Genomic DNA, 13,071 nt, shown 5'->3' with positions numbered 1-13,071 from the left:
ACTGGGAACAGGGGGTCTTGCTGCAATAGAGGGGCGCTGTGTTTGTTTTGCCAGCTGAAAATACCGTATTTTTCGCTCTATAAGATGCACCAGACCACAAGACGCACCGAGTTTTTGGAGGAGGAAAACAAGAAAAAAAATATTCTGAATCTCAGAAGCCAGAACAGCAAGAGGGATCGCTGCGCAGTGAAAGCAGCAATCCCTCTTGCTGTTCTGGCTTCTGGGATAGCTGCGCAGCCTGCATTCGCTCCATAAGACGCACACACATTTCCCCTTACTTTTTAGGAGGGAAAAAGTGAGTTTTATAGAGCAAAAAATGCGGCAATTCCTTGCATGTGTCTGACTGTTGCAGCCCATCTGAGATCGCAGTAAGAAAAGACAGAATTTCGAGAGGCATCCTATAGCTGCCTCCCCCAACCTGGTGCCCTCCCTCCCCATCAGTTCCTCTCCTTGACTCTACTGACATAGAAGCTGTTTGCACTGAGCTCCCTCGTTGCTCAGCGCGGATCAGGATTCCCCAACCCTATAAGCAGGGGGGAGAGAGAGCAAATCCTGTGCAACATTGGAGCAACGGAATAAAGGTCTTGTGGGGAGGAAGACTTCTCCGTGCATGCAGAAGGAAACCCCCGAGGCAAGACTCACTTCTTCTCAAAGGCCTTGTTAGAAGGCTTGAGCGTGGCCAGGTTCTGGAACTCCACACTCTCCCCCGCCAGCCCGTCCTCGCCGTAGCGCAGCTGCACCACCTGGTTGATGGAATTGCGGACCGTGGCGTCGTACTTCACCATCACAGACTCCATGGACTTGATCAGCCGCCGCTGGATGTAACCTGGCCGTGGGGCAGAGGAGGTGGTTAGCGAGAACCCCGGTGCGCCCCACAGATCCTCCATATCTATCTACCTACCTACCTACCTACCTACCTACCTACCTACCTATCATTTTTATTAAATTTTCTGTTTTACAATTCAAAACACTCATTTAAACATCCTTAGAATATCAACGACTTCCCTTCCCTTTCCATGGTTCATTTTGCGTATCATAAAATCCCTGCATATTTTACAAAAACTATACCATTCAGTGTTCTATTATTGCATCCATGAAAACTTGTTTACACTATTGAATTTATCTTAATGCTGCCCATGTTTTCAAGTGTACACAGTTTCCCATGTATTCAATAAATGTTTTCCAATCTCCTCTAAACGTATGTTCTTCTTGTTCTCTTATTCTATATGTTAAGTCTGCAGGCTGTGCATATTCTGTCAGCTTAAGCTGCCATTCTTCTTTGCTTGGGACCTCGCTCGCTTTCCATTTTGGGGCTAACGAAACACAGGCCGCAGTAGTGGCGTACATAAATAACCTTTTTTGACACCTGGGAATTGCAGTCTGAATTATCCCCAACAAAAAGGACTCGGGGGTTTCTTTTGGAAATGTACTTCTAAACATTTTTTTCAATTCATTATGGACTCTTTCCCAAAACACTTTTACAAGTCCACCACATTCAAGTCCACACAAGTGCTGCTTCTGTCAGCAGCTCAGACTTCTGGGTGAAGAGGTGAGCTGTTCTTGCCAGTGCTCTCATGGACCACACCTGGGCTACAATATCTGTCCAAGAGCCAGAGAGTCCCATCTCTGGAAAACGAATGCCTGGACATCTCCCGGTTTAGGCCAGTTACTAAGCAAAAGTGTTTTAAGTTTCCCAGATTGCTCTCTGTGTGGCGACCTCTCGTCTTTATGGCCCTAACTGGAACCTGTGCTGCATCTTCGTGGGGCAGCGGATTCGTTGGTAATGTATAAGGGTTCTTGGGTCCCGCTTCTCGAGTTCCCAAGGGGTCCCATTTTGCTAAAAGTATTTTCCTTTCCTAAATGGCTTTCATTCTACCCTATCATTAATCCATCTACTTCTTCACTTTGGGTCTGCATGTTTGGGGGCCTCCTGTGGCGCAACAGGTCAGTGCATTTCGCTGTTAAACAGAAGGCTGGTGGTTCGAGCCCACCCAGGGATGGCCGTGGGGAGAATTCTTGCATTGCGGGGGGGGGGGGGGGGTTTGGGCTAGATGACCCTAGGGGTCCCTCCCACCTTTAGAATTCTGATTTGGGTTAAAGCCTTGGTTCTAAACCAGTGTCTCGGACACATCTTTGGTCACATCTGTGACTGTACAGTTTGTCTGCCTTGACGCCCCGGAAGCAGAGAGAGGCAATTTAACTCTTGCTCCTTGGGACGCGGGTGGCGCTGTGGGTTAAACCACAGAGCCTAGGACTTGCCGATCAGAAGGTCGGCGGTTTGAATCCCCGCGATGAGGTGAGCTCCCGTTGCTCAGTCCCTGCTCCTGCCAACCTAGCAGTTCGAAAGCACGCCATTACAAGTAGATAAATAGGTACCGCTCCGGTGGGAAGGTAAACGGCGTTTCCGTGCGCTGCTCTGGTTCGCCAGAAGCGGCTGAGTCATGCTGGCCACATGACCCGGAAGCTGTACGCCGGCTCCTTTGGCCAGTAAAGCGAGATGAGCACCACAACCCCAGAGTCGGCCACGACTGGACCTAATGGTCAGGGGTCCCTTTACCTTTTACCTTGGGGGGTTTGGGGGGGCGTCTGGAGCACAGCCTGAGATCTCCTGGCTCAGATTGGATGAGCAAAAGAAGAGTGGCGTGACAGCTGTCCTACCTAACAGGGTTGCTTTTACCCCCTGGGTGCTGGCGCCCCGTCTAAACCACCAAGGAAACACTGGCCTGGGTTTGGGGTCAGGTCTTCTGAATTCCTGATTTTCCCAGGCAGGATGGGAGGATGAATCCCGGTTGCTGAAAGAACAGCACTAAACCACCAATTGGAGCCATGTACCCCTCTCTCTTCTCTCCCCCCCCGCCCCCTCCCTCCAAACCCACCTGTTTCAGCTGTTTTGACAGCCGTGTCGATCAACCCCTCTCGGCCCCCCATGGCGTGGAAGAAGAACTCCGTCGGGGTGAGACCGGCCAGGTAGGAATTCTCCACAAAGCCCCTGCTCTCGGGGCCGTAGTCGTCCTTGATGAAGTGGGGCAGCGTCCGGTGCTTGAAGCCAAAGGGGATGCGCTTTCCTTCCACGTTCTGCTGCCCCACCACGGCGATGACCTGTGGGGAGAAGGGGGGAGAGGCGGGGCAGTCACCCAAAGAGCCTGGCATCCGGCGGAACAGGAAGGCCGGCTGCCGTGTCTGGGGTCCGTCCGTCCACCCGCCGGGTTGATGGAACGAAGGGGCGAGGCCTACCTGCGAGATGTTAATCTTGGAGCCCTTAGCTCCCGAGACCACCATGGACTTGAAGTTGTTGTACTCGGAGAGGGACTTCTGGGCGGACGAGCCGGTCTTGTCTCGGGCGTCGTTCAGGATCCTGTTGACCTGGTTCTCAAAGGTCTGCCTCAGCGTGTTGCCGGGGGTGGGCTCCAGTTCGTTGTTGTGGGCCTTCTCGATCACCTGGAGTCAGGTGAGAAAAAAGGGGGGGGGGAAAGAGTCTCAGAACGGGCCCCTTCCCCCAGGGCAAAGCCAAGCCCATCCAAGGCTATGGGATTGCTCTCCCCTTCCCTCTCCATCCTACCAAAACACAACCCTCCCTTCTCTCGCCAGTGTGGTGTAGCGTTTAGGGTGTCGGTCCAGGGTTCAAATCTCCACTAAGGTGCGAAGCTCACAGGGTGGGCCTTGGGCCTGTCACTGCCTCTCTCAACCTAACCTACCTCAGAGGGTTGTTGTGAGGGAGAGAGGAGGGCTAGGTAAGCCACCCTGAGGTCCTTTGAGGAAAGGTGGGCTATAGATACAATGAATAAACAAACCCTTCTCTGCTGGATCCCACAGAGCTCTGTGAAAACCATCTCTATAAGGAATAATAATAATAATAGCAATTTATTATTTATACCCCACCCATCCAGCTGGGCCTCCCCAGCCACTCTGGGTGGCTTCCAACAAAATATTAAAATACAGTAATGCACCAAACATTAAAAACTTCACTAAACAAACAGTATCCCCCTAACTCCACCCCGACGTACCCCTTGAAAATTGCCAATGGTCTTGGTGAACCACCTGGCAGTTTTTCTATCTGCTGTAGCAATTGTGTGTGTGTGCTCTGCTAGGTGCTGTGCGGCTTTTAACCACCTTGCTTTCTAACCCACGCGCTGCAGGCCACCCAGATGAAACCTGCGGACCACAGTTTGGGAACCTCTGGTGTCGATTTCCCCCCGGCACCCGATCTACAGGCCAAGGGCAACCAACCTGAAGCACTGCTGGTAAATTCAGAAGGAAGCACGCCGTGGCCTTGAGCTCAGGTCCTTAACTGCTATGGCGGAATAATGATGAACCCCCACCCACTCTGTCCTCTTTCCCCAAGAGCTCCTATCCCCCTCGCCATACGTTCGTCGCTTTTGGTGCAGAGTTCTGCTCCCTTCCGTACCTCTATGACATCCTGCTTGGCCTTCTTGATGGTGTTCTGAATGTCTTGGTAGGTCTTGGCATCAGCGATGGAGTCTCCGATCCCAATGGTGTGGCCTGCCAAAGAGGGGGAGAAGAGGCTCAACACCAGAAAGGGAGCACAAGAAAGCCGGCGTGGCCTAGTGGTTAGCGTCAGGCTACAGCCTGGGAGACGAGGGTTCAAATCCCTGCCCGGCCATGAAGCTCACAAGGCGACTCACAGCCTAACCTACCTGTGGGGATTAAATGAGGGAGGAGTACCAAGTACAGAGAAGCAGAGAGGTTATATGGGCAATAAATCAGGGCTTCCCAAACTCGGGCCTTCATCTGCTCTTGGAATACAACTCCCATCATCCCTAGCTAGCAGGACCAGCGGTCAGGGATGATGGGAATTGTAGTCCAAAATCAATTGGAGACCCAAGTTTGAGAAATACTGCATTTTAGCCTCTGGCACTGGAGCCGGAGCACAGCCCTTGTGTGTGACTTTGGAAATGCAACAAAATAAATACTGTGGTACCTTGGTTTACAACCGTAATCCATTCCGGAGGTCTGTTTGTAAACCATAATAATAATAATAATAATTTATTACTTATACCCCGGCCATCTGGCTGAGCCTCCCCAGCCACTCTGGGTGGCTCCCAATCGAGTGTTAAAAACAATACAGCATTAAATATTAAAAAACCCCTAAACAGGGCTGCCTTCAGATGTCTTTTAAAGATAAGATAGCTGCTTATTTCCTTCACATCTGAAGGGAGGGCGTTCCACAGGGCAGGCGCCACCACCGAGAAGGCCCTCTGCCTGGTTCCCTGCAACCTCACTTCTGGAAATGAGGAAACTGCCAGAAGGCCCTCGGCGCTGGACCTCAGTGTCCGGGCAGAACGATGGGGGTGGAGACGCTCCTTCAGGTATACAGGACCGAGGGCTTTAAAGGTCAGCACCAACACTTTGAATCGTGCTCAGAAACGTACTGGGACAGGTTGTAACCCAGGGCAAGCTTTTGCCAATGGGGCCTCCAAAAAGAATTTGGTTGTAATCCAAAGTAAGTTTGCAAACTGGGACACACGCACTTCCAGGTTTGACATGTTTGTAATCCAAAATGTATGCAAACCAAGGTACCGCTGTAATGGCAATGCAGGGAACCAGTTCGTGCCTAACTGAGGAGGCCCAAGGTGGGTCTGGTCGAACAAGTAATGAGTTAAATCAGAACCCCAATGCTGCAACTGCCAGACTCCTCTGGAGGAAGAAGAAACCATGGTGGGGGAATACGCCCCACCAAAACAGACCAAGTTTCACCATCAATCTCACCTTCAATCAGCAGCCAGTTGTTGATAACCGTCTGGATGTTGCTGTAAAAGAGGCGGGTGACATCATGGCCCATCTCCAGGTAGGAGATGTGGACCAGGGAGCCGGCAGAGGTGCCCAGCGACTTCTTGCAGAGGATGCCCATGATCAGCTCCCCGTTCTCCACAATGACCTGAGGAAGAGAGGGGAAAGGAGAGCGACAGAGGAGCGTGAGGCTGGTGGGGACGGCTAGCAAATCTGGCTACAGGCAGGAAACTAGGGAAGCCCAGCTGTAGAGACCGGTGTGTGTGTGTGTGCTGCAGCTTTGCATCTCCATCCACAAGCCTGGCACCCTTTGAGCCGTGTGATTTTGACTTGCAGCAGGAGTGGGATCTTCTGCTTTGCTCAGTGTGTTGCTCTGCAAACGTTCCATCCCTCGCCTCCTCCCTTCTTGTCTCTGTTAGTTCCAGCTAGTGCAAGAGGGCAATTGAGGATCAGGTGGGGAGGTTTTAGGTCTCCACCCCCATCGTTCAGCCTGGACGCTGAGGTCCAGTGCCGAGGGCCTTCTGGCGGTTCCCTCATTGCGAGAAGTGAGGTTACAGGGAACCAGGCAGAGGGCCTTCTCGGTGGTGGCACCCACCCTGTGGAATGCCCTCCCATCAGATATCAAAGAGATAAACAACTACCTAACATTTAGAAGACATCTGAAGGCAGCATATCCTAGGCCATAAAGATAGGAGGTAACTTTGATGTAGATTTTGTTACTCTTTAGGTAGATCTTAAGGGCCAGCAAGAGCGTTCACAAGGAGATGGAAAATACTAGCTTTCCTTGCCATCCTTCCTTTCCGGTTTACTGCCTGTTTATGAACTCCTGGATTTGCTAAATGCAGTCCTCCTCAATTCCTGTTTTATTTACCCTAAAAACATGTACGCATGCTCAAAGTAGTCTTTGCGGTTAAAAGGATTTCTCTGATCTAACTTTGTCCTACGGGGGGGTTTGGTTTTTTTAATGCTCAGAGGACATCCGATTAGCTCTTACAAGCGCTGTGTAAAGAGTTCTTTTGTTAATAAAAGGGACCTGGGCCAGGGAGTAACAAATTATCATTCGCACTTCCTCCCAGAGTCTTGCCGGACAAGCCTCGTGTGTATTAATCAGGGTCCGATCCTTCCTTGGCCTTCTGAACGCAACAGGCTGGGCTGGCGAAGTCTGCCCATAGCTGTCAACTTACAGATTTGAAAATAAGGGACCAGCAGCCTCGAAAATAAGGGACCAGCAGCCTCGAAAATAAGGGATTTTCTGGGCACAGGTATGTTCAACTTCTGAGCCCCTCGGAGCCAAAGGCAGAAAGCCCAGCCAGCAGCCAAACGAAGCCTCATCAATAAGGGACAGCAGCGGGACATGGCACTGGGATAAGGGACTGTCCCGCCAAATAAGGGACGCTTGACAGCTATGAGTCTGCCTTCCCCCTCCTCCCCCAGAGACCTGCCCCACCAACAGTACCTTGGTGTCTCCGGGAGAGATGTGCTTGTAGGGCCCGCTGTCCTCATCGTCTGGGTGGGTGCTGTGCGTACGGATGCAGTTAATGTGTCCTGGGATGATGAGGGAGAAGATCTGCTTCCCGGTCCAGAGCGGGCGAGGCTTGAGGATGGCCGGCTGGGGCACTTTGCCGTCCCAGGTGGAGAGGAACATCAACAGGTTCATCACCTCGCCCTGAAGGGGAGATCAGCAAAAGGTAAGAAGAGTGGTTCTTGTCTGGCTTTCCCCCATGAGATGGGAACATTTCATGCTTAGAACCCGACACCTCCCTCCCTCAAACCACCAAGCCTTACTAAAGCAGGGCTCGCTACAAGTGCAGGAAAAGGGGAGAGCGAAATTGCCCCCCTTTGTGTAGAAAAATCTGATAAAACATGGCATGGTTCTAGTTCCGACGCTAAAACCCGCCGGAAGAAAAGAAAACCCTGCTTTACACAGTGCTAAGTCAAACTATGGAACTCCCTGCCACGGGGGGCAGTGATGGCCAACTTGGATGGCTTTAAAATAGGATTAGACAAATTCACAGAGGAGAGAGTTATTGAAGACTGCTCTCCACCAATGCTTCTACAACAGCAGCAAGAGTATTGTTAGTCCAGCAACAGAAGCAAAAAGAAATTCCGACAAAAGAAGAATGGCAGACGAAATTAATGGACCACGCAGAATTGGACAAAATGACAGGAAGGATTTGAAACCCGCGGGACCAGAGATTTACAGAAGATCGGAAAAAGTATATGAATTATTTGAAGAGCAACTGTAACCAACAAATTACGCAAGACGTTTTGTAAGGAGAAATGTCACAAAGTAGAAAAAGAGATACTGGTTATGAGTTTGAAATGTAATAGGGAAAATAAGAAATGCATACTGAGAGATTAGATAGGAAAATTTTCAGACAGGACTGATGGAAGTCAAAAAAAATGAGTAAGATGTAAAAGTATGTTTAATTACTGTTGAAAATGGTATGTTAAAAAACTAATAAAAATTATATTATAAATGAAAGAGGCAGCAATGCTTCTGAAGGCCTGTTGCTGGAAACCACAGGAGGGGAAGGTGGTCTGGTGCTGGATTGGCTCTGAAGCCATGCATAAATAAGGCTGTCTCTGCAGAACCTGCCCTCACCCTCTCTAGGAAGACGTCTCTCTTGGTGAACTTGCGGACGGCCGTGAGGGTGTCCTGCACGATGCCCATGACGGGCCTGTTGGACTGAGGCGTGACAATCATACGGGGCACCATGGCCAGCTCTTGGATCTCTGCCCGCGTCTCCAGGGACTGGGGAAGGTGCAGGTTCATCTCGTCGCCGTCAAAGTCGGCATTGTACGGGGTGGTCACACTGGTGGAGAGGAAGAGAGAGAGAGAGAGATTGAGAACAACGGAGGGCAGCGCTCAGGCTGAGTGCCAGGAAGGAAACGGTACAGATGCCTGCCTGAGTTTGCAGAGAGGAAAAACCAGGGATGGGGAGCAGCTGGGTCAGGCGGTCTTGGAATCATAGCCGTCAACGTTTCTCCTTTTTAAAGGGAAATTCCCTTGTTCCAAATAGGATTCCTCACAAGAAAAGGGGAAAGTTGACAGCGATGCTTGGAACTGAGGTTGAATCCTGACAAGACAGAAGTACTGTTTTGGGGGACAGAAGGCGGGCAGGTGTGGGGGACTCCCTGGTCCTGAATGGGGTCACTGTGCCCCTGAAGGACCAGGTGCGCAGCCTGAGAGTCATTCTGGACTCACAGCTGTCCATGGAGGCGCAGGTCAATTCTGTATCCAGGGAAGCTGTTTATCAGCTCCATCTGGTATGCAGGCTGAGACCCTACCTGCCCGCGGACTGCCTCGCCAGAGCGGTGCATGCTCTGGTTATCTCCCGCTTGGACTACTGCAATGCGCTCTACGTGGGGCTACCTTTGAAGGTGACCTGCAAACTACAATTAATCCAGAATGCGGCAGCTAGACTGGTGACCGGGAGCGGCCGCCGAGACCATATAACACCGGTCTTGAAAGACCTACACTGGCTCTCAGTACGTTTCCGAGCACAATTCAAAGTGTTGGTGCTGACCTTTAAAGCCCTAAACAGCCTCGGTCCAGTATACCTGAAAGAGCGCCTCCACCTCCATCATTCTGCCCGGACACTGAGGTCCAGCACCGAGGGCCTTCTGGCGGTTCCCTCACTGCGAGAAGCCAAGTTACAGGGAACCAGGCAGAGGGCCTTCTCGGTGGTGGCGCCCGCCCTGTGGAACGCCCTCCCACCAGATGTCAAAGAGAAAAATAACTACCAAACTTTTAGAAGACATCTGAAGGCAGCCCTGTTTAGGGAAGCTTTTAATGTTTAATAGGTTATTGTATTTTAGTGTTTTGTTGGAAGCTGCCCAGAGTGGCTGGGGGGACCCAGCCAGATGTGTGGGATATAAATAATAAATTATTATTATTATTATTATTATTATTATTATTATTATTATTATCTCTTTCCAAAAAGTAAGCCGAACCTTTCCCCCTCTTTTTCAAGCCTGCCCCTTACCCACACTCTCAGTCAAACACACACAGAGAACAGCGCCTTCTTCCTCACCTGAGATTGAGGCGAAAGGTGGACCACGGCAGGATGCGCACTCTGTGCCCCATCATGGACATCTTGTGCAGCGTCGGTTGCCGATTGAAAATGACGATGTCTCCGTCGCACATGTGCCGTTCTACCTGGAAGGGGAAATCAAGCAGGAGAGCTGTTGGTTTGCTGCCTCGAAGGATGGGCAGGAAGATTGGAGGGAGCTAGGGGAAGGAAGACTGCAAAATGCACATGGAATTTTCCGCAGCCAAACTTATTCAAGTACTGAATCCGCATCAGCACAAATTCTGAAAACTTTTATCATTTGCACAGATGCACGTTGACGCACCAGTGAAATAGGACACAACCCAGCTTCAAGAAGCCTGCATATTTATTATATAATGGAGCGAAGGGAAAATATTTTTTCAGACTGAGGGCCATATTCCTTTAGGGGAAACTCCCAGGGGCCGCATGCCGGGGCAGGCAGGGCCAGAGAAAAGCTGGCAAAGCAACAAATTTAAGTATTTATCTTTTTTAGGCTATGCTAGTTTCTATGCTCACTCACTCATCACTCTTTATCATCTCTCCAGGAAAGAAAGAGGCGTTATCAGAGCTCAAGGGCACCAGCTCAGCAAGGCAAAAAGACCCAAGAAGTGGGAGAGGAAAGGTCAGTGACAGGGGTGGCCTGTGCAGAGTCCCGAGTGCGAGACACCTCAATGTCCGCTTTGCTTGCTGCAATGATTTCTAGCTTACTACGTAATAATGTTAAGGAAAGCCTGGCTTCTGGATCAGGCCAAGGGCCACCCAAGCTGAGCAGTCTGTTCTGACAGTATCCAACCAATGCTTATTAATAAAATAACAACAAACAACAAGAACAGTAATAATTTGCATTCCGCCTTTGACATGTAGATCCAGGAGTGCAAACCTGAATAAAATATTGGGAGGGCCCAGTAAGCCCCACCCTGCATAATTGATCACAGCACCATTTGAATGGCAATGCCTATCATCTTTTTTGGGGGGGCCTGGCCCCCTCAAATATTTTATTGGAGGAGGGGCCAAAGGAACGTCAGCTTCTGGAGTTGGCTACTATGTGTAGACCGCAGGGTGGTTTGCAAAACATAAAAATACAATACCAGATGTCAAAGAGATAAACAACTACCTGACATTTAGAAGACATCTGAAGACATCTTCCTGTTTGGGGAAGCTTTTAAATGTGTGACATTTTAATGTATTTTTTTATTTTTGTTGGAAGCCGCCCAGAGTGGCTGGGGAGACCCAGCCAGATGGCCGGGGTACAAATAATAATAAACTGTTATTGTTATTGCTATTATTATATAAAAACACAACGTTCATAATGAAAAAGGTAACAAAAACCAGTACCCCCCCACCCATTTAAAAGGGCATCGGATATTAATCAGCCAAAGGCCTGGTTGAAAAGGAATGTTTTTGCCAGGCGCTTAATGTTAATAAAATCACCAGATGAGCCTCCCTGGGGGGAGCATTTCCTTACCCCACCTGCCGCACATGGGAAGGTTTGCAAAGAGCGATACGCCCCCAAAACCTTTGGTCTCTCTCTCTCTTCCTCTGGCATTTCCCAACTGCCCCATTTGCTGGAATTTGTCCAACTTTAAAGGAATTCTTGGCGTGGTCACTTACAAAAAAGGCCACCGAAGTCTATCGGAATAGGAGAGGCTACAAGATCTGCAGCTCACACAAGGCCTTTCTTTTAATGCTAGTGAATGAATCAAATAATTGTAGGGTTCTGCTGGCGGAACAAGCAAGGTAAAGGTAAAGGGACCCCTGACCATTAGGTCCAGTCGTGACCGACTCTGGGGTTGCAGCGCTCATCTTGATTTACCGGCTGAGGGAGCCGGCGTACAGCTTCCGGGTCATGTGGCTAGCATGACTAAGCCGCTTCTGGCGAACCAGAGCAGCGCATGGAAATGCCGTTTACCTTCCTGATGGAGCGGTACCTATTTATCTACCTATTTCCCACCCTGCCTGGGAAAATCAGGTTCAATCCAGGAATTCAGAAAACCTGACCCCAAACCCAGGCCAGTGTTTCCTTGGTGATTTAGACGGGGCGCCAGTACCCAGGGGATAAAAGCAACCCTGTTAGGTAGGACAGCTGTCACGCCACTCTTCTTTTGCTCATCCAATCTGAGCCAGGAGATCTCAGGCTGTGCTCCAGACGCCCCCCAAACCCCCCAAGGTAAAAGGTAAAGGGACCCCTGACCATTAGGTCCAGTCGTGGCCGACTCTGGGGTTGTGGTGCTCATCTTGCTTTACTGGCCAAAGGAGCCAGCGTCCAGCTTCAGGGTCATGTGGCCAGCATGACTCAGCCACTTCTGGCGAACCAGAGCAGCGCACGGAAACACCGTTTACCTTCCCACCGGAGCGGTACCTATTTATCTACTTGTAATGGCGTGCTTTCGAACTGCTAGGTTGGCAGGAGCAGGGACTGAGCAACGGGAGCTCAGCCCGTCGCGGGGATTCGAACCACCGACCTTCTGATCAGCAAGTCCTAGGCTCTGTGGTTTAACCCACAGGGCCACTCCTGTCCCAAAACAAGCAAGAGGGCCCCCCAAATCCTTCTTTGGTCCAGCACCACTGTGGGCTTACTCCAGGGTGGGAGGGGACTGTGATTCTCCTACCCAGCTTTGTGTCCTGTCCCGCCCCCAGTGGAACTGACCTTGTACCCTATCTGCAGGTGGAGGTCGCTGGGCTTGGGGTGGAAGCGGAGGTCAATCCTGTCGCCGTTGTCCCGGATAATGTACTTGGCTCCGGGGTACTGGCTGTTCCCTCTGCGCACCAGCTCCTGCAGCCTAGCGGAGGCGGAGAGGGGTTAGCCGGCATTCGGGGCGCAAGGCACCTGAGCACACCAGACGCGGGGTGGGGTGGGGAAAGGGGGCTCACCTGTCGATGTTGAAGGGTGTCACTATCTCGGCGAAGGTCATGTTGGCTGCGATGGAGCGAGGCACGCCCACCTGGTCGATGGAGAGGTTGGGGTCCGGGGTGATGACCGTCCGGGCCGAGAAGTCCACTCGCTTGCCCATCAGGTTCCCTCGCACGCGCCCCTCTTTCCCCTTCAGCCTCTGCTTCAGGGACTTCAGAGGCCTCCCTGATTTCTGCATGGCCTGGAAATCAAGAGGTTGGAGGAAGCAAAGCATTATTGTCTTGCAAAAGCTGGTGGGGAACATGAAAGTGCAAAGAATGGCTTGCTTTTGCCTGTGGAGCAAGGAGGAGCATCCTATTCTGGACACTGGTCCTCCCACTGACTGGGAACCGCTCTTAAGACTTCTAGGTAAGGGAA

The 13,071-nt window shown here is 50.9% G+C and overlaps 1 protein-coding gene across 1 annotated transcript in view; it reads right to left on the bottom strand.

Annotated features, from left to right (window-relative positions):
- Positions 1-13,071, bottom strand: part of POLR2A (RNA polymerase II subunit A) — a 33,746-nt gene that overhangs the window by 13,874 nt on the left and 6,801 nt on the right. The window contains exons 7-16 of the mRNA XM_083580745.1: positions 12,675-12,895; positions 12,451-12,583; positions 9,786-9,910; positions 8,354-8,564; positions 7,205-7,414; positions 5,728-5,896; positions 4,406-4,500; positions 3,235-3,438; positions 2,877-3,099; positions 643-826 (exon numbers count right to left, since the gene is read on the bottom strand). Coding sequence (XP_083436871.1) covers positions 643-826; positions 2,877-3,099; positions 3,235-3,438; positions 4,406-4,500; positions 5,728-5,896; positions 7,205-7,414; positions 8,354-8,564; positions 9,786-9,910; positions 12,451-12,583; positions 12,675-12,895 — 1,775 coding nt within the window. The remainder of the gene's footprint in view (positions 1-642; positions 827-2,876; positions 3,100-3,234; positions 3,439-4,405; positions 4,501-5,727; positions 5,897-7,204; positions 7,415-8,353; positions 8,565-9,785; positions 9,911-12,450; positions 12,584-12,674; positions 12,896-13,071) is intronic.

Source organism: Podarcis filfolensis (genome assembly GCF_964270895.1).
Source record: "Podarcis filfolensis genome assembly, chromosome: 13".
Classification (NCBI taxonomy): domain Eukaryota; kingdom Metazoa; phylum Chordata; class Lepidosauria; order Squamata; family Lacertidae; genus Podarcis; species Podarcis filfolensis.
This window is presented reverse-complemented; position numbering and strand designations above follow the sequence as displayed.